The following is a 23,161-nucleotide window of genomic DNA, read 5'->3' as shown; positions in this document are numbered from 1 at the left end:
GATGGATACCACTGGAGCAGCAGGAAGTGCTGGTGGCACTGTGGTCTTCCCTTCTTGCAGGTGGGGCCACCAGGTGAGGGCTCTGGCTGCCTGAGGTCTGACCCGGTACTAACATTGGGTCCAAAAGTTGGGGATTTGGTGCTGCATGAGAGACTGTGTGGCTCTTTGTCAGCCTTTATTTTTAACTTTTTATTTTGAGATAATTGTAGATTCACGTGCAGTTGTCATAAATAATACCCCAGGTACCCTTCGTCCAGTTCCCCAGTGGTGACAGCTTGCATCACTGTCGTACAATCTCACAACCAGGAAATTGATACGATCCACCAGCCTTATTCAGATTTCACCCGTTTTCCACATTTGTCTGTCTAGTTTTTTCCACATGTGTCTGTCTAGTTCTCTGCAGTGTTATCACCCTCGTGGATTCGTGTGACCACCACACAGAGATCCCTCCTGCTGCCTTTTATAGTCACCTCCCTCCCACCCCCATCCCTAACCCTTGACAGCACTAATCTGTGCTCCCTCTCTGTAATTTTGCCATTTCAAGAATGCATGTAGATCAGTCGTAGAGTATGTACCTTTTGAGACTGGGTTTTTTCACTCAGCACGATTCCCTCGAGATGCCCCCAGGTTGCTGCATGTGTCCGCACTTTGCTCCTTCTGTTTACTGCTGAGCAGTGTTCCGTGACAGGGCCGTACCCCGACTGGTTAACTGTCCACCTGCTGGAGGACATCTGGGTTGCTCACAGTTGGGGCTGTTATGAATAGAGCTGCTGTGAGCATTCTTGTACAGGTTTTGTGTGAACATTGTTTTCATTTCTCTGGGGCAAATGCCAAGAGCGCACCTCCACCACTTTTAATGAGGTGGGGTTGACCAACCAGGAAGGTCTCTCAGGAGGCCTGCGGTCCCCTCTCCAGGAGGAAGGGGGCTGGTGGACACTCATGCTTCGTCCCACACCCAGCATGTTTCCTCTCTCGCCTAAACACCATAGCCGGGCTTTAGGCACCGAGAGCTGGGGAGATGGCACATTCTTTGGAGTGTAAAAGGTCCTGTTGGCCTCTTATGCCGAGTTATAGGGACCCATCCCTTCACGTGGCCACCAAGAAGTGGCAAGAAGCCCAATAACAAAGCCCTTTCCTCTGAGCCTGCTGAGGGCTGGGAAGGGCAAGGCATCGGCCTGCCCACCTGAGGAGGCCGTTCTCTGGAGGCCATGACCCCTCCCTCTCACCCTCAGAGTCATGCCAGGCCCCATCTCTTTCAGGGAGACCAAGGGCAAGATGGAGCTGCTGGGCCTCCAGGGCCCCCTGGACCCCCTGGGGCCCGGGGCCCTCCTGGCGACACTGGGAAAGATGGCCCCAGGGGAGCACCAGGCCCAGTGGTAAGAGAGGGCATGGAGTTGGACTACCCAGGACCTGGTCCTGTACCTACCAGAACCCCAAATCCTGATCCCAGAACCAACCCCAACTCAGCCCTGTCCCCAGTCAAAACCCAGACCCAACTCTTAACCCAATCAAACCTTAAATCCACACTAACTGGGTCCCTAAACCCAGTTAAGACCTTGACCCCAAACTCATTCCCAAATCCTGATCCACACCCCCAATTCAGACTATTATCCAGACCCTAACTCTCACCCCTACGGACTCTGACCCTGCCTCCAAACCCAAGTGCCACCCCTCACTCTAACCCCAAATAGACCCATAGACCCTAACCCTGACCTTGGTTGCAGTCTCAGTCCTAATCCTGACCCCAACCCTGACCTGAGACCCATATGTGGGTACTTTCTCTGCAGATCTCTACCAACCCCTGTTCCCCGCTCTCTCTCCCTCTAATACTAACTAGTTAGGGTCAGTTGTCCTCTCATAGTGCTAACCCAAACCCTGGAGGCCACACCTCATTGTACTACCCCTCTCCTAATCCAGGAACTCCGTCTGTCCTTCCCCTCCAATGTGGGGCCAGCACCTACTCGACTGGCTCATTTATTCCCTGTCATGTTGGGCACATAACTCCCTAAGCCTTAACTTTCTCATCTGTGAAGTGGATGGGGGTTTGGTGAGGATGAAATGAGGGAGTGAACTTGGGGCCCCAGCCCAGGAGATGTGGGCTCAGTTAACCATGGAGTCCCTGTATCTCCTCATTGCCCTCCTCTTTTGCCTCCTCAGGGTCCCAAAGGAGCGGCTGGGCAAGACGGTGAGACGGTCAGTATCCCGGCATTTCAGAGACCTGGGTTGGCAGCACCATGGTTGCAGGCCTGGAAGCCCCTTTCCCACACACACCCACACCAGGCTCATGCCTGCAGCTGTAGGTGTGCGCACACCCCCAACCAGCGGTGAGGAGCAGACAGGCCAGGCCCCCAGCCCCGCATCCCTGGGGGGGAGCCTGCAGTCCACTGCACTGCTTGAGATCTGATGCAGATGCAGAAGGTGTCCAAGACGCAAGGAGTTGGGCCTAGAACAGGCAGCGCAGCCCAGTTTCTGCTCTCTGGGACTCAGTGTCACCCTTCAGAAAATGAGGATGACAAGGAAGACAGCCCAGGAGCAGCCTCCAGAGTCACGTTTAACACTTTCTCTTCTCTTGTTCCAGGGCCCAAAGGGACCCCCGGGGCCCCAGGTGAGTGCTCCTCACTCCCATTGCCCTGTCCATGGACTGGGGGCATGGGCTCCCTCACCCCTACCACCTCTCTCCGCCCGCCCCCATTGAAGCCCAGGAGGCCAAGTTAGGAGACTCAGTTCCATGACCTCGAGCAAGTTACTCTGGCTCTCTGGGCCTCAGTTCACTCATCTGTTAAATGGGGACATGTTAAACCTTTCCTGCCCTCTCTTCGCACTGGGTTGTTAGGATCCAATAATAAAACACTCTAACTTTTAAAGCCCTCTCCAGATGTCAGCTCTCTCTTTCCTTCCCTCCTTGAGCAGCACCTGCTGGGGTGGGGAGGAAGGCTGTGGTCATCCCTAAAGGAGCCAGAGCCTGGGACTGAGCGGGAGGAAAGGGTGGAAAAGGAGCTCCATTTCATGGGCACCTGCCGCCAGCCAGGGGCTTTCAATGCGTTCTCTCTGATCTCGCAGCCACCCTCTGAGGCTGGGGGTGGCACAGCCCCACTTCCAGGCACAGTGACTTGCCCAGGGTCGTTCCACTTGGGAGGGACCCAGTCAGGAGTGGAGTCCAAGACTGTTGCCCCACCACCCACGTGTGCCTCTCAGGGGCTCAGGGGCTCAGGGGCTCGGGGCTGCACCCAGCGTGGGTCATCAGGGCCGCTTCTACCAGAGGAGCAGGTGACCTGGTGTCTGGGCCATGCTCGGATGGCTCTGACCTCTCTCTTGTTCCCCCACTGTCTCCCCCTCAGGGTGAGCCGGGCGTTCCTGGAAAGAAGGTGAGGGGAGCCCGTGGAGGAGCTTTTGGCGGGGGTGTGGGAAGAGGCTGGAGAGAAGAGAAGGGCTGGGGCAGGCACCCTGCTCCTCAGCAGACCCGAGTCCTCACTGTGGAGGGCTGCTCCATCCTCAGTCTCTGAAGCCAGGATCTCGTTCATTCATTCACTCACTCATTCGCTCATTCTTTCCCTTCCTCAAACACATCGAATTTGTTCTCACCTCAGGGCCCAGGACAGTGGTTCTCAAAGTGTGGGCCTGGGACCAGCACTATTGGCATCATTGGGGCTTTTTAGAATTGCACGTCCTGGAGCCCACCCCAGACCCACCAATCAGAGGCGCAGGGGGTGGGCTGTGCTCTGTTCAAGCAGCCCCCTGGGTGACACTGATGTGCACTCAAGTTTGGGAACCACTGACCCAGTGGTCTTCCCCCACCTCTTCCCGTGGCCCGGCCTCCTCCTCCTGCAGGTCTCAGCAAAGCTGTCCTCTGGTCTGGGAGACTGTCCCCAGCCACCTACTGAAGCACACCTCCCCCAGTCCCTCTCTATCCCGCCATCCTCTTATATTCTCTTCCCAGCACTTCTATTCCCAGCATGCTGCTATGTATTTATCTGGATATTTCTTTGCCCTCGGCCTCCTCTGATCCATTGAGCAGGGACCTCATCTGCCTGGCCGGCCAGGGTGCTCCCAAGATACCCGCTGACTGAAGGAATGAATCCCCTCTCCTTCACCTGCCCATCCATTCCTTCTGCACACACCTGCTGTGGCGTGTTCTGGGCTGGCCCTGGGCTGGTGGAGGCAGGGAACAGAGGTGGATCTGACCCCGTTCCTGCCCTAGCGGGCCGAGGAAGGGAGAAAGGAGCTGCCTTGACCCAGTGTGACCAGTGCTGGTGCCAGGAGTGGACTGGTGTGCTGGGGAGTGCAGAGTCGGGGTGGCCAATAGACGGCCAGAGGGCTGGGCCGGGTCTGAGGCTGCAGCCTCTGCTGTTCTCTCCTCAGGGGGATGACGGGACACCAAGCCAGCCAGGGCTCCCTGGACCCCCAGGGCCCAAGGTAGGCGCATGTCCCTCCCCCGGAGCTCCCCTTGCCTCCCACCACCCACGGTTCCTATCTGCCTAGTAAAGCCCCTACTCGGCCCTTTCACATCATGTGAGCATGGGCTGGCGCCCAGGCAGGCCAGAGAGAGGCAGCAGGAAAGCCCTGGGCCCCACTCACCAACAGGCCTGGCATCTCATCCAGGCCATTTGCCTCCCCTCACACCCTCAAGTCCTCCTAGTTCCCATCTTAGGCAAGCCAGGAACTGGGTGTCATCCTTGTTTCCCCAACCCCTTGAGACAGCCACCAAATCCTGGCCAGCCTGCCTCTAAAATGGCTCTTGAGCCCCTGAGCTGCCCCAACTATGCCAAGACCCAGCCCGGAAGGTGGTCGTGATCCTAGGTCCCCTGGGCTGGGGAGAGCCCTGAGTCCGTAGGGTCAGACCCATTCTCCAGGAACTGCTCTGGAAGCCAGCAGACCCTGGCAGCCCTCACGGCGAATGTCTCTGCTACAGGGCGAGCCAGGGAGCATGGGGCCTCGGGGAGAGAGCGGCGTGGACGGCGCCCCAGGGCCAAAGGTGACGTCACAGTGCGCTGCCTGGCTCCCGCAGGCCCCATTCAGACCAGTGCCCCCATCATAAGGAGGAGATATAGCTTCACCTCCAGTTTGCCCTTCTAAGTGGGGAGTCCTGGGAGGGCCTGGGCCCAGGAGTCTTGTTGGACTGACCATCAGAGGCCGGCCTGGGGTGGGTGGCAGTGGGTCTGGGTGAATGACAAGGCCTCTGCCGAGGCCCAGCTGTGTGGCTAAGTCACCACGTAGCCTTGGGCTCCTGGGCTTCAGTGGCCCATCTCTATACAACAGGACACAACGGGGTCCCGCAAGCCCCCGCTCCCGGATCCCTGTTCCTGGGGTGCCAGTAGAATACATTAAGCCCTTAGGGCTCCAGCACGTGGGCCCTGCCCCTTTGTGCCCTTTGGAGAGGAGGGGACTGGAGAGGGCGCGGGAACCTTTCGCTTCAGCTGTGCACAGCTGGCTGCAACCCGACATCTCCACAGGGGGAGCCGGGCCAGCGAGGCACCGACGGAGCCGCAGGGCCACGGGTAAGCAGTCTCCCTCCGGCCACACCGATGGGATCCAGGACCCCTGTTCCTTCGGAAGCCCCTGTCCCCCTGAGACCCCAGAGGAGCAGTGGAGCTCCAGGAACTGGGGGTCTTTTTTTTTCTTTATAATTCATTAGTGAGTTTTTCATTTTTAATCTCATAATACATGCTTTTGGTAAAGTATTCAAAATGGATGTATAAAAAAAGAGTCCCGACCTCTCCCCTCTTTTCTGCTCCCCAGGTGAGTGTCTGCCCCCCTAGACTCTTTTCTTGGCATGTTTAAACATGGACCCTCGATTTGTCACAAATGGCGTTACCCTACCCATAGGGGGGTGCCTTGCCCAACATCGAGGTTCATCCCTGTCGCCGGGAGCACAGCCACCCGGCTGCTCCCAGACCTTTTGTGACCAGCCCCTGTCAACACACCTTTAGGCCGACATCCCAGATCCTGTTCTCTGCCCTGCAGCCTTGAGCAGCCCCATCCCCTCACACTCCCAGAGGCCGCTTACCTCCTCCAAACCATGTGTCTAACCCCGCAGCCTGGTCTGTGGGTGCCCGGGGGTTGGATCAGGCACTGAGCATGGAGATTCTGTGTAAACTGTACAGTTCTGCGCCGGCCATGTCCAAGGAGGCAGCTGGCAAATGAGGCCCTGGCCTGGGTCTCGCCCCCTCTGCAAGCAGCTGGCCCCAGGCCTGACCCAAGAGCTCACAGCCCCTCCCTGTTCTCCGGCAGAGAGGTGCCCAGTGGGGAGGGGAGGTGAGAGGGGAAGGGCGAGGCCGGCCGCAGTGCGTGTGCCTGTGTGGACGTGTGCATGTGCAGACACACGCGTGTGGACAGAGCACACGTGAGAGTGTAGACGGACACGAGCGCATCACCAGGACTGAGTGGGAATGTTAGTGCACGCGTGTGCAGCTCTACCAGAGGTTGGGAAGTGGAGGCACAAGGGTGCATTTTTTACAGTGTTTTGGAGAGTTTGGCTGTTTTTGTTTATTTTTGTTTGTTTGTTTGCCAACATTTAAAAACCTGTAGAACTTCACGTCCAAATTAGACTTTCCAGTTGCCTCGAGAACTCAGGGATCGGGCCTCAGTGGGCTTCAATTTCCACAGGAAGGTGAATCAGCCGCCCCCAGATCAGGGGGGTGTGTTCCTCAGTTGGCCCCAGGGCCCCCTTCCCTCCTGTGCGGCCCCTGCCTGGCCCCTGGAGTGTGCTCTCCATGCCCCAGTGAATGACAGGGGCCCATTCGTGCTGGGTTCCCGCTGGGCTACAGCTGAGCTGGCATGCCTTCGTGGAGCCATGCGACCAGGTTCTCTGGGTGAAGTGCAGAGACGGCCGCCATGGCTCTTCCCTGAAATCCTTCCTCTTCCTGCTCAGGGACCCCCAGGCCTGAAGGGCGAGCAGGGAGACACGGTGGTGATCGACTACGATGGCAGGATCTTGGATGCCCTTAAGGTAGTGTTCCTGGCAGGACCCGACACAACCTTGTTCTTCATTTCCTGAGGGAATAACCACTTACTTTGTGTATAAATCCTGCACTTCTTTACACAAGGGACCAGGGGCAGTTTAGCACAAAGACCCCAGCTTCACCAGGTGCCTGATAAAGAAATCAGTGCTGTGTTGAGACCCACATGATGCTGAGAGAGCTACTGTGAATATGACACATCAGCCCCGAGCTCCCCAGAAGCCAAAGCAGAAAGGGAAGCTGCCCACTCAGGGGCAGGAGGCAGAGCATTTCCTGGTGTCTAATCCCAGCAGGACCTCTTGGGGCCTTCCCAGGGAACACAGGCTGGAAGGCCAGATCTTCTAATGATCGTTGGGGGGAGGATAAGAGTGGCAAGGCCTGCCCCAGGAGCCTTGGGAGATATGTGGCCTCTGAGCCCTGCCTGGTGCCTGGCAAACTAGAGACCCATCACCAGTGGAGAGAGAGGTTAGGTGCCAGGGAAGGGAACTGGGGTGGTCCTCAGAGACCAGACTGGGCATCAGACACCTGACCCCACCAGAGCTTCAGTTCCAGTTCTCTCCCGCAGGCCTCAGGGAAGTACAAGCTGCTGGTAACTGTGGCCCACCTCAGGCCTGCACGGTGTGGTGTGGTGTGGTGTGTGGTGTGCTGTGGCCCAAGGGCTTGCATGTGCAGGATGTGTCCCAGGCCAGCCAGGAGCCACTTAGAGAGCTCTGTGAGTGCGGGGAGGCGGGAAGTTGATTTTGGATGCCATACTGGGATGATGACGTGATTTGATGGGCAGGGGGCTGCTGTAGTTGGTTCTTGAGCACAGAGAGGTGATATTAAAAAATACATATTTGGGGGAGGGTGGCTGGGGAATGGTGTGGACAGTGAATGAATGTGGGTGTGGGGACAGCTGGAGGCAGGGAGGCCACCTGGGAGGTAGGCCCTGGGCCCGGGGCCTGGAGGAGGGTGGGCGGAATGGAGGAAGATAGCAAGACCAGGACATCTCAGCGGAGGCGCCAGCAGGAAGGGGCAGGTTGGTGAGAGGAGGTGCAGGGAGAGGACTAGCGCCTGCTGGCTTGAGGGGATGGGTGGGGTGTGGCCTATAGGAGGGGCACGAGTTTGGGGGTGATAGTGAGCTGTGCTGGGCAGAGAACTGCAGGAAGCCTAGGTCAGGAGCTTGAGAGTGGGTCAGACCCACAGACACTCAAGATGCCATCCCTCACCCCTGAGACTCAGGAATTCCTCGGCACCAGCGGACAGCAGGCAACGGAGCTGATGGTCAGAGAGCTCACAGGAGAGGCAGCGAGGGCAGTGCTGGAGCACTGATGGGAATGTGATTTTTGGCTGGCCTTGAATGCCAGCTTCAAGAGGCAATAGGGAGCCAGTGCAGATCTGGAGCAGGGGAGTGTTGTGAAGAAATCTATATCTGGGGGAGACTAGTTCTGAGGGCAGAGGGATTCTGGGCCCTCCTTGGTAGTGGACACTGTGATATCCTACCAGATGCCTGGTGCCACCTCCCTGGCCTCCCTCAAGACACGGGCCCTGACCCGGCTGTGGGAAGCGGGCTGTGAGGACCCTTGACCCTGCTGCAGCCCAGCTGGACAGGAGTGTGACCCCGCGAGTGGAAGGGGGGGTGGGCAGTGAGGGCAAGGCCCTGCCTAAACACTGACTGGCTTGACTTTTGCATACAGGGTCCTCCTGGGCCACAGGGGCCCCCGGGGCCGCCAGGGATGGCCGGAGCCAAGGTCAGTGCAGATGCAGCTGTTTGCCCCCTAAGACCCCTTGTGTGGCCCGCCTCCCCCCTCCTCTCTGCCATGCCCCCTTTGCTTCTCTCCTGATGGCCTGGCCTGGCTTCTGGCAGCTCAGAGAAAGTGGGCCTGCTCCTTCCTAACCAAGCTGGACACCTTCTTCCTGGCCCTAGCTACTCTACTCCCTGGGATGCCTCATTTACACGACACCCATAAGTTGGCCCCTCATGACATCACAAAGTCCCGTAGGTTACAAGGCTGTGCCTATGGCCTGCGTGCATCATTTGCACCCTGCCCACTTGGCTCAGAGGAAAGAGCCCAAGACTGAAAGCAGGCAGGGTCTGGTCCCAGCCATGGTCCCTGGAGAGCGTGGCTGGAGCAAGTCGTTTAACCCTCTGAGCCTCAGCTTCCCATTCGGTAACCTCCCCGCCCATAGACTGTAGCCCTGGGCTGCGTCTTCCCATGGGGCTGAGGAAATGGAGGAGAGGGGGTGGCTGGCACCTGGCATGGTGCTGGGTACCCAGTGGGCATCTTCCCAGAGGTCCAACTGCAGGACCTCAGCCAGGGACATGCGCTGGTCTGGGAGGCAGCCCGACCACAAATCCCTCTTGTGGGCTGCAGGACACCGTAACTCCCCTTGCTGTCTCTTCCCTTCCAGGGCGAACTCGGATTGCCTGGTGCCCCAGGAATCGACGGAGAAAAGGTCTCTGGGCCTTTCATTTCCTTGGTGATGCTGGTGCCTGGTGTCAGGCTGTGTGTGTGTGTGTGTGTGTGTGCGCGCGCGTGCGCGCACATAGAGTTGGAGAGAGGCCACAGAACAGAGTATGCAAGTCCTGGTTCTGCCCTTAGGCCTCGGGCAGGCTGCTCACTTTCTGGCAGCCTCGGTTCCTCATCTGCAGGTGAGGATGGTAACAGGGCTGTTGTGAGAGTTAACTAACTCTGTGTGTAGAAGACACTAGAGCAGTGCCAGCCTGGTGCAGCAAAGAGCCTTCAATGTTAGCTAATAGTCTTCCTGTCATTATTAGTGTTATTGTAAGTATGCACGTGTGTGTGACCCCACATCAACATGACAGTATCCAGGGTGTCACTTCACATGCATGGGCGTTTCTTTGGTGCTGGGTCCCTAGTGTGTGACATATCTTGGACATTACACAGTTGGTTGAGTGAGGGAACAAAGTGGATGGAAGGGTGACTGGGTGGATGGTTGGCTGTATGTGGGGGTTGGGGGCTACCACCACCAGCTCCTGAGATGTGAGCACAGGGTTGACCCCAAACCCTATAAGTGTCTCCTCAGGGCTGCCCAGCCCTACTCACACCACCCTCTCACTGCATGTAGTGAGACAGGCATGGGGGCACCCCCTCCCTTACTCTATCCAGGCACCTCAATGCAGTCACCAAGTGGGCCTGAGACAGGAACCCACGAGGAGGAAGTGGGGGTCTGGCCTGGAAGTGGAGGTCCCCAGGACTAAGCTCTGGGGACCCACTGGGATGGAGGAAGGGAGAATGCCTACTGAGCCCCACTGATCCCTTGTTCTTGTGGCTTTCAGGGTCCCAAAGGACCGAAAGGAGATCCAGGAGAGGCTGGGCCAACTGGACCCAAAGGGGAAGCAGGAGAGATGGGCCTGTCGGGCCTCCCGGTACGTGCCCCTTCTGGGGTCCCGAGGTGAACGTGTGCCCACCATGGCAGCTGCTGGGGGCAGGGGCCCTGCAGTCTCAGCCCAGCCCAGGGCCACGGGGCCTTTGAGGGAAGCTCTGGGCTCTCAGCCCACGCTGCTCAGGTGCTCTGAGCCCCATTTCTTCATCTGTAGAAGGACCTCCTCCCTCCCCTTGAGGCCTCCATAAAGGTGAAGTAAGGAGGCCCCCACCAGGGGAAGCGAGTTGGCGAGTGGTTAGACCACGCTCTGACTGCGCAAGTTTGCGTCCTGCTCCATCTCCTACTGCCTCTGGAACCCTGCACAAGTGCCCCAGTCTCCTTGGGCCTTGGTTTCCTCACCTCTAAAATGGGGGTGATGATTCCTCACTCCTGTGAGGGACGCACGGACAGGGCTGAGAACAGTAGCTGGCTCACGATAAGTACCCTCTGGCCCCATCATCGTCATTTTGATCATTGCTCTTGGCTGGACTGGAAGAGCTGCTGGGTGTAAGCAGCCGCCAGAAGTGGTGGAAGCCACCACTTCACCGTCATTGCCCATCCATGAGGCTCACTCATCTAGAGAGGTAGTGCTGCGGTTTGGACCGGGGTCTTTGCTTCCAGAGCCCCTGGTCACCCCCTCCCCAACAGGAAAACTTAACGTGTATACCATTGTCAGTGTGCTGTCTAAATACTCCCTGTGCCGGGCACCCAGGGCGTGTCACACTGATTTAGGGAAAACTACTTTAAGCTGCAAAGGCCAATTTATTGCTGCTGCCAGAGGCCTTATTGGGGAGGGAAGGGGAGGTGCTGAGCATTGCAGGTGGTGATCTTGATGACTGACAGAAAGGGCTCACAGGCCATCCTGTCCTGCAGGGTGCCGACGGCCCCAAGGGGGAGAAGGGAGAGCCGGCATCTGATAACCTACAGGAGAGCCTGGTAAGAGGGGATGCTGAGGGCCAGGGTCTCCCCCCACCGCCCAGCCCAGGCCTTCTGGGGCCCTGAGCCTTGGGACAGACGGGCCACCTGGCCTGGCCAAGCCCAGGGCAGTGGGGGAGGGGGAGAGGGGGCCTCCAGCTGTGTCCTCTACCTGAGGCCCCTCTGAGAACCCAAAGGCCAGCTGCCAGGCCTCCCAACAGTCAGCGCCCTCCTGGGGACAGGAAGGAGCCCCGACCTAGTGCCTCAGAGCCCGATGCCCAGGGAGTGCTCCTCCAATGTTTGAGGAGCTCAAGAACGTGGGTGGGTGAGGGGTGACTAATCCACATCTGACCCCTCCTAGGCCCAGATCATAGTGGAACCAGGACCCCCTGGCCTCCCTGGTCCCCCAGGCCCCATGGTAAGAACGTTTACTTGAAGCAGCTGGGATATGAAAAGGGTGGTGGGCCAGGCCTGGGAGCTGTGACCCAGAGGAGGATGGGATTCCCCAGGGGGAGGGGGCACATCAGGCAAGGAAGGCAAAGCCAGGGTCTGGGCTTGGGAGGCCGCAGAGGTCAGGGCCACAGGGGCCAGTGAGTGGCCTGCAAGCCTTGGTGGCCACAGCAAGGGAGCCCTAGCCCTGAAGTCTGGACTCAGCCCAATGGCCTTTCTGATCTGCTCTCTCCTCCTCCTCCAGGGCCTTCAGGGAATCCAGGGTCCCAAGGTGAGTTCTGGGGCATGGGTGGAAACCCACCTACTCACTGCAGACTCACAGCCTGGACAGTTCCAGAAAGCCCTGCTAACGAGCACAGTGAGGGCCCCACACTCAGCCCCAGAGCAGCGCTGAGTCTCCCCAGGGCCTGAACATTCTGAATCCCCTGGAGCACAACTTCCTGATGCCCTTGGAGCTGGTGCCCCCACCCCCACACTTGGAGCTCTGTTCTTTCATCTTCTCCCTCCGCCCAGGGCCCCAGTCTTCCTTGCCCCATGCCTCCACCTTTCTCTGTGCCTCCCCTTTCCTTGCCCTCTCCGCCACGCTCCCCGCATGCAGAGCCTGCACATCAAGCCTTGGGTTTGGTGTTACGTAATGTCGCGTCTTCTGCTCTTGAATTAAAGCTGTGAGTGTGGCCTGCCCATGTGCCCTGCTCTGGGGGGCCAACACAGAAGGGAGGCCAGCTGCTTGCCATACCCGGCTTCTCTCTCGTTTCCCCTGAGGGAGAGCACATCTCTGCTTCCCCAGCTCAGAGGCCAAGTAGGGGGCTCAGTCATGGCTTCCCGGGGCTGAGTGCAGCTGAGCATGTGGCCCGACCAGATGTGCTGCTTCTGGTTCTGTTTTGTCCTGAGGCCTCCCCCAGATCATGTTTAGAAGAGGCTGCTGCTGTCAGGGATGGGGGCCAAGGCTGGGGCTCAGAAAGCCAGTTGGTACTCAGCCCTGCCACTTCCTGGCTGTGCAGCTGGGCCGTCCCTGCCCGTGTGTCTCTCTTTCCTCATCTGTGAAATGGGTGTGGCCATAGCCACCGTCCCTGATTACTGAAGGAGCCCATGTGTGGGAAAGGTAAAATGCGCACACCCACAGCTCATTCTGATTATTTGCACAGGAAGGAAGCCGGGGCCAGGCCTGTCAGAGCCCAGAGTCTGTCCCTCTGCCCTGCATACCCCGGCTCCCACTCAGGCTCCAAGCTTTCTGTCCTGCTGTCTGTCTGACCCCTTCCCCCTGACTGATGTCCCCCCTTCACTTCCAGGGCTTGGACGGAGCAAAGGGAGAGAAAGGCACGTCAGGGGAGAGAGGAGCCAGCGGCCTGCCTGTGAGTATCACGAGCCTTGTTTGTCCTTAGAGGCGCTGATTCCTGTAGCCACCACGCCTCTTGACCCATTCCTTTTCCATCCAGGGGCCAGCTGGCCCACCAGGCCTTATTGGGCTGCCAGGAACAAAAGGAGAGAAGGTAACCACCTTCCTTTAATGTCCCCCCGACTATTGCTGTGCATCCGTGGTGTCACTCAGCCCTGGGGGCTCAACCCCTGCACCTCACTAGTCCCAAGGCCAGAGTTCAGACTCTGTGGACAACTCACAGGCTGAAGTTCCCAGCAGCTGTGCTCCCATACCCCCTTCCCAGCACCCTCACATCTCCTCTTTGTTTCTCCTCAGGGCAGACCTGGAGAACCAGGACTAGACGTAAGTATCTCACCATTTGCTGTGGTTGAGTCTCTCCTGTGTGTAGCTCCTGCCCTCATGCTGCCCCATACAGTAACCTGATCTGGTTGGCTTGGGGGCGACCCCCCTCCCAGGGCTGGGACTACAACTGACTGGTTCTCCCTGTCTCCCCGGTGCCAAGTCCAGGGCACAGCACAGAATAGGTACTTTATTGATGGGTGGATGGATAGATGGATGATGGATAGATGATGGATGGATGGATGATGGATGGATGGATGGATAGATGGATGATGGATAGATGATGGGTGGATGGATGATGGATGGATGGATGGATGGATGATGCACTGGAGCGGGGAGGTGGAAAGAGCAGTGAGGAGCCTATTGCAATATCCTGGTGAGAGATGATGAGGCTAGGGTAGTATTGTGGGAAGGAGAGGAGGGGAAGTATTAGCCCAATGTTGATTGGATCAAGTGTCTTTTGGTTGCAAGTGACAGAAAACACAATTTAAACTTGTTTAAACTGACTTATAACTGAAAGTCCGGAGGTACAACATATGGATCCAGGGCTCAAGTGTGTCAACACAACCCAATCTCTCACTCTCTCTTGTCCCTGCTTCCTTTTTGTGGGCATCATTCCAAGTTCCACATGGTGATGAGATGGAGCCAACAGCTCCACACCTTTATCTCCCCAGGCCCAAATCCTGGAGAAAGCCTGTTTTCCTCACTCTCTATTCTTTTAGGAAAAGTCTCATCAACTCTCATGGCCTCAGTTGGGTAATGCTGAAACATCACCTGGCCATAGGAATGCAGTGCCCTGACTGGCCAGGCCTGCTCACATGCTCTGGCCTGGAGCTGGGGGTACAGTCAGTGGATTGTGAGAAGGGAAGGTGGTTCCCAGGAAAATCAGGTAGCTATTGCAAGGGAAATGGTGACCAGATGCAGGGCTGCAAGGACTCAGATGTTCACCCTAGACTTGAGGGAAAGAATATCACCTCGGAGAGCAACTGCCGACAAGGAAGAGGAAGAACTCTAACCTGAGTTGCTGACTCAAGGGCTGTGTTCCACCCAAGAGAAGGGTCAGGAGAAGAAGACAACACTGCATCCAGTTCAGGCTCTGGACCCAGGGAGGTAGTGAGGTGGAGCTAAAGAGACTCCATGCCACCAGCAATGTGGCCACAGCTGCCTCCTGGGAGGCATGGAGCTCAGAGTAGCATCTCAAAGCCACACCCACCTGCTCTACCTTGCAGACTCTTGACCCTGCACCCACTCCCCCAGGCCCAGCTGCAATGAGTCGTCTGCTCAGCAGGCTTCCCTGACCTCACATCTGCACAGAACAGCCCCTCTCCCTGGGACCCCATGGCGTCTGGTTCACACCTCGATGAGCATCGATCATCTCCTTCTGTACCCAACTGCATGGCATGTTAGACTATGAGAGGAGTATCACATTTATACCCATAGGGTTTTAATTTATGGAGATGACTGAGTGATGACACGGAGAGGTCAATGCCTTTGAAAGAAGAATTTATTACTTACATTTCCTGAGAGGAGGGCATGCCACTCTGCAGGGCCACATGAGGAAGCACCGTGTTTGGTCAGGAGGCAGAAAGGAGCAGGGGAAAGCCTAGGCCAGAGTTTTTATGGGGTTTCCATGGGAAAGGCAGGGCAGAATGACCAGTTTAGGATTGGCCAGTCTGAATAATTCCGGCGGGCTTTGGGCTATAGGGCTGGTCTCTAGTTTCCTGGTACCTGGCCCTGGGATGATTTCTGGCAGGGGAAGTATTGGCCTGGTATGTGAGTGGTAGACAAAGGAAGTGGTTGCAGCATTGGTTGGTTTACATATGAAAGGCAAGCTCCCAGCCTAGCCCTTCGCTCTCTCTAAGAACTGGCTAGCCCTGGGAGCTGGCCAGCAAGATTTTTAATATGTCAAAACATCATAAGATACAGAAAATGAAAAACATAATGTAAGAGGGAACACATCAGATTTGTTTCTCTGTCCCCAGCATCCAGCCCCTAGCGCAGCTCCTAGTGGACGCTTAGAAAGGCTGATTGGATGTACGGACAGATGAACAAATGCAGGGTGGCTGGGTGTACAAGAGTCTGAGCCAAGGGTAGGGAACAGAGGTTCTCGGTCTGTCAAAGATGGTTACATAAATTTCCATGGGTTTCCTGGGTCTCTGTCCCCAGCCAAGCCTGGGCCAGTGCCAGCTGCATCTGACTGTGACACGGGAGAGCCCCTTGCTAGCGGTTCTGCCTGAGGGCTTCCATCTAGAGACTCCGAGAGTGTTTGACTTGGGAGGAAGCAGTGCTGGTGCCCTAAATGCATGCTTTTCCCTATGTCAGCCTTGTACCCAGCATATGTGTCACCCAGGAGTTGGGGCTGGGCCAGCTTGTACCATACATATGCATGGAGAGGGGGCAGTGTTGGATAGGAGAGGAGCAGAGCAGTTCTTTTCCAGTTTAACCTTTATTCCTTTTGTCAGGGATTCCCTGGACCCCGAGGAGAGAAAGGCGACCGGAGCGAGCGTGGAGAGAAGGTGGGGGCAGGTGGAGAGAAGTGGGGGCCGCTAGAGAGGAGATGGGGGCAGAGGGAAAGAAGGCAGGAGTAGACGGAAGCAGGCAGAGAGAAGGCGAGGGGAGCGGGAGGAGGAGGGGACAGGCGGAGGCTAGGCTAGGGGCAGTGGGGCGGGGGTGGCTGCTGGCCCCAGTCCCATCTCTCTCAGAGGCATGGAGGTGTCCTGAGCCTGACAGCCATGACCATACCCCCATCTCCCTCCTTGTGCAGGGGGAGCGAGGCATCCCTGGCCGGAAAGGAGTGAAGGGCCAGAAGGGTGAGCCAGGACCGCCAGGCCTGGACCAGCCCTGTCCTGTGGTACGTGTCAGAGCAGGATGGGAGCCCCAACCCAGGTCTTTGCTGCCTCCTACCGGGATGGGCTTTTCTCTGTCCCCAGAGCTCAGTTGCAAGTCCCCGAAGCCACGCGGGCCCCACCCTGGGGTACTCACACTGCCAGGGCCACCACTGCTGTCACTGCTGTCATGGAAGCTCCTCTGGCTCTGGTCCTGACCACCCCCAGCACCACCACCCCCAGCACCACCACCCCACCACCACCGCCCCCCCACCACCACCACCCCCAGCACCACCACCCCCAGCACCACCACCACCCCCACCAACACCACCCCCAGCACCACCACCGCCCCCACCACCACCGCCACCACAACCACCACCCCCAGCACCACCACCCCCAGCACCACCACCCCAGCACCACCACCCCCAGCACCACCACCCCCAGCACCACCACCACCCCCACCAACACCACCCCAGCACTACCACCCCACCAGCACCACCACAACCCCCAGCACCACCACCCCCACCACCACCTCCCCCACCACCACCTCCCCCACCACCACCCCAGCACTACCACCCCACCACCACAACCCCCAGCACCACCACCCCCACCCCCACCACCCCCACCACCACCCCCACCACCACCACCACCCCCAGCACTACCACCCCAGCACCACCACCCCCAGCACCACCGCCACCACCACCCCCACCCCCACCACCACCCCAGCACTACCACCCCACCACCAGCACCACCACCCCCAGCACGGCTTGGGGGACCCACCCCCTCTATAAAGGTGTTGGCCTGGCCAGGGGCAGAGTCTGTTTGCCAGGGTTGCTGCCCCTCTTACTCATCTTTCCGGGCCATAGAGGGGTTGGGAGCGCGCTCACCTCTCTAGGTGTCTATCCTTAGTCCCAGAGGAGGCTTCTCCTGGTCTGGATGGCCCCACCCTGTCCCCCTGCAGCTCCTCCATGTGCCCCTTCCCTCCCCTGCTCCCCACAGCCTTTCTCCTTTCCTGCTCTCTCACAACAGCCCCTGACGGCCCACCAGACCCAGTGCCTGAAATAACCAAAATTCAGTTCCCTTTTTCCAGAAGGCAGGGAGAGTTTACATGTCAGACTCTTCCAGCGGAGCTCAGAAGAGAGGAAAAACAAAACAGCTGAGTTTCCATACTAAAACTGACCGGATGTTCACACCTGGCCACCCCTACCAGGGTGTGAGGAGAGGGGCCTCCAGCCATGATGTGTGCGGGCCGCCTTCCAAAGGGGGGTCAGGGCCAGAGACCCTCAAGGCCCAGTCCTCTGACCTTGAATGAGTCACGTTAGCCCTCTGTTCCTCAGTCTCCTCATCTATGCAGTGGGGGTGCTAATCCGCCCTCCAGATGGCTGTGAGGAGGCAGTGAGAGAGACATGATGAGCAGAGTGGTAAGCACCCACGCAAGTGCCAGGGACAGCAGGGGGACGGGCGGCCCAACCTCGCAGCTCAGGCCCCAGGCCAAGACTTCCCTCCAAGTCATTAAGCCTTTATCTTTGAAACAGGAGAATCCTAAATGCGGAGGCAAGCGGGGGGCGCCGGCCTTGAGGGGCCTGGCGAGGGGCCGGGGGCCCTGCCCTGCGGTACGCGGTCTGGCCTGCGTGTGCTGTGCTGTGCTGGCTCTGCCTGCCTGTGCCCGCTGCTCTGCCCGCCCTTCCTCCAGCCTGCCTCCCTTTGCATTCCGCCCTCCTCCCCACTTCCCTTCGGGCCCAGCCTGTGCCCCGTGGATGCACGGGCGTTCCGGAGGTGTGCTCCGCATGTCTGAGCCCCGGCAGTGTGCCCAAAACAGAGTGAAGTGTTTTCTGCCATGGGATCCCCCCTCCCCCAGGGACTCTAGGCTACTGATAGGTCAGCCTTTGTCCCTCTCCAGCTCTCCCACCCTCCGGGCCACCTGAGGAAACCCACGCCCTGCTTGTGTGTGATTGCTGAGCCGGCACTGCGGTGCCTCCAGACAACCCCCACCCCGGGCCCAGTTTCCACCCTGACAGCCTCGGCCCGTGCTGCCTGCCACTCAGATCCAGACACAGGGACAGGACGGGCCAGAGGGGGATCCTACTTCCTGGGCTGTCCTTCAAACACTCTTGGAGATAATTCCTGAAAGTTCTCAGGCCCCCAGTGCAAGGGGCCAGAGCCACTTCACGGCTGCCAGGCAGGAAGCCATGTAGCCCCTCAACAGGGCCAGGGCCATGACTTGCTCTTGGCCAGTGGATGTCCAGCATGAGGCCCAGTTCTCCACAGCGTCCTGGTTTTGCCCACTGCAGGTATCCCAACAGAGCCCTGTGGGGTCGCATTCAGAACAAGCACAGTAAGGAGGCATTGTGTCCCATGTGCCAGCTACCCAGGTAGACAGGGCAGGCATTCGGGCCCTGCTTCAGGGGGGTCCAGTGGTCTGATGTGGCAGCTCCCTGGGCTACACCTCCCCACATCCGGGGCAGGAGTGTGGGGTGTAGAGAGCTGACCAGGCCCCTGTCCCCAGCACTGAAACCTTCTTCCTTTCCAGGGGCCCGATGGGCTGCCCGTTCCTGGCTGCTGGCATAAGGTACCCGGCAGGGAAGAGTCTCTGGGGCAGGCTGGGAGGAGAGGGGGGCCCCGGGGGCCTGGGACAGAGGATAGAGGGGCATGCTTGTTCCTGAGGAAATGGGCATGACTGGGGGGCGGGGCTCATGGTCCCCTCCTCACCTCCCGTCTTTCCCTCCTTTTCCAGTGATTCCCCAGCACCCAGCTCACAACCTGTACAGATTCGTGTGGACGTTTTTAATTTCTGTAAAAACAGAACAGTAATATATTGACCTTTTCTTCACGGGATGTACCACGTGTGGCCTTATAACATTTAAGACTGTTCCCGGCCCAGTGCCGGAACGATCCGCATGTGAAGCTGGCAGGAAAGTGGACAGGCAGACAGAGGAACTGTGTACTTGAGGGGCACCCACAGGACTGGGCTTTCCCAGGAAGGAAGGAGACGAAGGTACAAGTGCCTGGCTCAGGAGAGGCTGCAGAGATGTCGGGTCGGGCCTTCAGCCACCTGATTGGCAGAGAGACTCCGCTGCCCAGTACCCTGTGAGAGCTTGCCTTCTGACTCTGGAGCCCCTGGGGCCCACCCCACCCAAAAAGGCCCAGGGCTTGGATGGCAAACACAGCTGCTCCTGGCCTCTCTGGCCTCTGGAATCAGCCACAGCCAGCTGCCCACCCCCTCGGGCCCCCTGGGCCCTAGATTCACCAGGGCAGGACAAGACTCCCGCCCAGCACTTGCAGCTGGACGCTGGGAGCTACGGAAAGCACCCTGAATGGGTCTCACTCCCAGCAAGCTCAGTAGGCCTCAGGAGGCCAGCCAGCCATGAGAACATGTGTCCTCCGGCCAGGAGCAGAGGCCAAGCACTGTGATTGCCACCATGCGGCCCCAAGTGTGGAGGACAGTGGGTCCCAGGTAGGAGTGGCTGCTGCTTCCTGTCTCCACACCACCCAGAGCAGGGGCGTGATGAGACTTTGCCAGCCTGAGGAGACGGGCCTCCAGCTCAGAGTTTGGGTCTCACTGGCCCCAAGTCTCCCACCCAGGAGAACTCTGGTCAGCCTGCCAGAAATGGTCCTCTGGGTAAGCTGTGCAGACGAAGAGAGCCTCAGGGCTGGTTCCCGGCCGGCCTGAGCAGGGGGCCTGCGACCTGAGCCGCCCGTGCTCTGAGAAGAGGCTTCCCCACTCTGATAAGGGTCCCAGCTGCCAGCCCCGGCCCAGCTACTTGCCTCCCTTCTCTGTGTAGATGGACATCGCTGCGTGTAATAAACCACAGATGTGTGTCAGGGTGTGCCTGTCCTTGCAGACTACCCCTGGGGCGCCCCTGGGTGAGGTTTCAGCCTGGCCATTGCTGAGTAGGGAGGGACAAAGGGACCCCCTGGGTCCAAACCACCCCAGAAACCAGAGGAAGTAGTTCAGGGTCAGGGCAAAGATGGGGTTTGGAGTTAGGAAGACACAGACTCAAGGTGTGGTCCTGCCGCGTACTAGCTGAGCTCTCTGTCTAGTCAATCACTTCATGAGCCTGTGCGCTCCTCTGATCCAGTAATCAGTGATTGCTGCATAACAAGTCACCCCAAAACTTGTTGCCTTAAAACAACGATCCTTTATATTTCCGTCTTACAGTTCTGAGGGTACAGGGCTCAGCTGGGTGGTTGTCGCTCAGGCTCTCCCACACCTGGCAGATGATGCTGGCTGTCAGCTGGGACCCCAGGTGGCCAGAACACCTCTCTGTGTGGCCTGGGCTCCTTCACAGCATGGCTGCTGGATTCCCAGGGTGAATGTGCCAGGTGGAAGCTGTGTCGTCTTTCATGGCTAAGCCTCAGAAGTCATGGTGTCACGTCCTGCCAGAATCAGAGTTTCACCCTAATTCAAGGGAAAAGTGTCAGCATCATATTTTAAGGGGAAAATGTGGGATAGTAGATCTTGTTGCAGCCATCTTAGAAAATTCAACCTGCCACCTCATCTGTAAAATGGGACAGTAATGCTTACACTCAGAGGGTAGTTGAGTGAGAACCAACTGCGTGGAATAAGCAAAGAAGCTAGGACAGGTCAGGCACCCAGAAGTGCCCACAGTTCTGAGTTCCCTCTCGCCTCCCCACTCCAAGACCAAGCAAGGGCCACAGTCTTGCAGAGCGTTTCTACATCTCTTATCCCAGCTGGTCCTTATAACAACCCTGAGAGACAGACCCAGCAAATGTGCCCATTTCACAGGTGACAAAACCAAGCACATCCAGGGTGGTGCAGACAAAAAGGGACCTGCAGTGACAGTGTCTCAGGGCTTCTTCCTCCAAGGACTGAGGCCTAAGGAGGCCACAGTATGGGTAGAAGAGGCCCAGCCACACCCTGGCTGAGGAGGTGGAAGGTGTCAAGTCCCCACCTCTGTCTCCCTAAGTTGCTGGCAATAAGTGGCAGGCCACACTACTCAGCCAGTCATCTGGGTTACCGAGGAAGACAGTCGTGTGAAAAGGAAGAGAAACAGTGGTGCTGTGATGACTAATGGAGATCACTGGGTGTCCCAGTGTCCTTTGGAGTTCCAGTATAACCTCACAAATCTACTGCACTCTACAGTTTGTAATTTGCTCTCCCCTCCACCCAGGTACCTCACTGGATCCCCTCACCAACCCTGTGAAGGACAGGGCCTATGTGGTTGGTGTCACTATTGCCACTTCACATATGGGAAAACTGAGGCTCTGAGGGTTAGTCGCCTGCCCAGTTGTGGTGGCAGGCTTGGGACCGGACCCAGCCTCTTGGATGTCCTCCAATTTGTCTTTCTGAAATTGCTTGGCAGGGCATGGAATCTGCTAGGCAGCGCCATGAGGCTGGGTGATTGGCAGGCAGATCTTCATGGGGGTAGAAGCCACATGTTCTCCCTTTCGCAGACACTGGAGGGAGTCCCTTTTCTGCTCCTTTGGGCAGGACAAGGCCATTCATGGCCCATTGCTGCCCCCTTGAGGCCTGATACCGTGTAGCCTCACGTCTGCAAACTTTTCAACTGCAAACATCAAAATTTAGAGCCTGCGGAGTCCCTCCAAGAGAAAGAGACTTGAAGAGAGTGAATTACTTGCTTGAGGTCCCAGTTGAGACACGGCAGGGTGCCCTGCCTCACAGCTGAGCCTCCTGGACTGAGGGGCCTCACGTCTCCCTGCCAAGAAGGGCAGCTCTGCCTGAAACTACCCCCTTCTGGGAGAGAGGGAAGCACATTTATCCAGTCCTGCTGTTGGCCACGGCAGCTAATCACATGGATGACTATCCCCTTTTGCAGATGAATCGAAGGCCTGAGAGGAGTGGGCTTACCCGGGTCTCCTTCTTCCTGATCCCTAGGATACTGCATGGGATGCTTTCGACAGTTGCAATGATTGGGGGACACTCCTGGCATTCAGTGGGCAGGGCTGGGGATATCAAACATCTGAAATGCATGGGACAGTCCAGGCCAATGATGAATCACGTCACCAAGAAGGCCAGTGCTGCCCACACTGAGCCACACCATGCCCTGGGTTCAAATCTTGACTCGGCCATTTCTTCCCATCCCCTGCCCTGTTCGTCTCCAGTGGCATCTGGAAGGCCAGGCATGACATAATGGACAGAGCAGTGCTTAGCATGGGGCCAGAGGCAGGAAGGAGTGGGCTTTTCTGAGTTGGAAGAAGGGGAGGCTTCCTGTTGTCATCCCGTCCCTGTTATAGATACTTTGGCCCAGAAATGGCCCAGCCTGGTCTAACCTCCAACTGTATTACCTCCTGACCCTGGACATTCCGGGAGTGGGTGAGATGTGGGCTGGGCCTGGCTGCAGGCCTCTCACCCTCCACCCAAGGCAGGAAGAGCCCCTGAACCAACCTGACTTCTCTGCACTGTCCTGGGCCACAAGGCAGGCTTGTGTTCAGACTCAAACAGGACCAAAGATGGGCCTCAAACAGGACTCTCAGACTCCTCCCTGCTCCCCCCACCCCACACACACACATGCACCAAACACATTACATTAAAAGCTGGAACCACAGGGCATAGTCACCTATGGGTCTCCCCACCAAAGAGGAGGAGCAGATCCATTGAGAAAACCAGCAACCTTGGTCCCACTCACATTTCACACACCGGGAGGGAGTCTTGATCCTCACAAAACAAGTACAGGGTACAAGCAAACTCTCTTGGTTAATTTGGGAGGAATTTTTTTTTTTTCAAGAATCATACATAAGGTTCAATTCAGCTTTACCATTAAAAATAAGAAACTTCATTCAGTTTGGGAAGATGAAAAAGTTTTGCAGATGGATGGTGGTGATGGTTGCACAATGTGAATGTTCTTAATGCCACTGAACTGTACACTTAAAATGGTAAATTTTATGTTATATATGTTACCATATATAAATAAATGAGACACCAAATGTTCTTTAATAAATGCCTTAAGCAT

General features: G+C 57.5%; 1 protein-coding gene across 1 annotated transcript in view; it reads left to right on the top strand.

The window, feature by feature from the left end:
• The window catches only part of COL23A1 (collagen type XXIII alpha 1 chain), a 319,908-nt gene extending 296,747 nt beyond the window's left edge, over positions 1–23,161 (top strand). Inside the window, exons 9-29 of the mRNA XM_058547505.1 lie at positions 1,260–1,376; positions 2,158–2,193; positions 2,579–2,605; positions 3,339–3,365; positions 4,360–4,413; positions 4,910–4,972; positions 5,451–5,495; positions 6,869–6,946; positions 8,633–8,686; positions 9,348–9,392; positions 10,237–10,326; positions 11,196–11,258; positions 11,599–11,655; positions 11,932–11,958; positions 12,977–13,039; positions 13,124–13,177; positions 13,381–13,407; positions 15,867–15,920; positions 16,169–16,255; positions 18,760–18,798; positions 18,964–23,161. Coding sequence (XP_058403488.1) covers positions 1,260–1,376; positions 2,158–2,193; positions 2,579–2,605; positions 3,339–3,365; positions 4,360–4,413; positions 4,910–4,972; positions 5,451–5,495; positions 6,869–6,946; positions 8,633–8,686; positions 9,348–9,392; positions 10,237–10,326; positions 11,196–11,258; positions 11,599–11,655; positions 11,932–11,958; positions 12,977–13,039; positions 13,124–13,177; positions 13,381–13,407; positions 15,867–15,920; positions 16,169–16,255; positions 18,760–18,798; positions 18,964–18,966 — 1,110 coding nt within the window. The 3' untranslated portion in view covers positions 18,967–23,161. The remainder of the gene's footprint in view (positions 1–1,259; positions 1,377–2,157; positions 2,194–2,578; positions 2,606–3,338; positions 3,366–4,359; positions 4,414–4,909; positions 4,973–5,450; positions 5,496–6,868; positions 6,947–8,632; positions 8,687–9,347; positions 9,393–10,236; positions 10,327–11,195; positions 11,259–11,598; positions 11,656–11,931; positions 11,959–12,976; positions 13,040–13,123; positions 13,178–13,380; positions 13,408–15,866; positions 15,921–16,168; positions 16,256–18,759; positions 18,799–18,963) is intronic.

Source organism: Diceros bicornis, chromosome 1, assembly GCF_020826845.1.
Source record: "Diceros bicornis minor isolate mBicDic1 chromosome 1, mDicBic1.mat.cur, whole genome shotgun sequence".
In the NCBI taxonomy this organism is placed as follows: Eukaryota; Metazoa; Chordata; class Mammalia; order Perissodactyla; family Rhinocerotidae; genus Diceros; species Diceros bicornis.
Note: the sequence above shows the minus strand (reverse complement) of the source record. Positions and strands in the feature narration are given on the sequence as shown.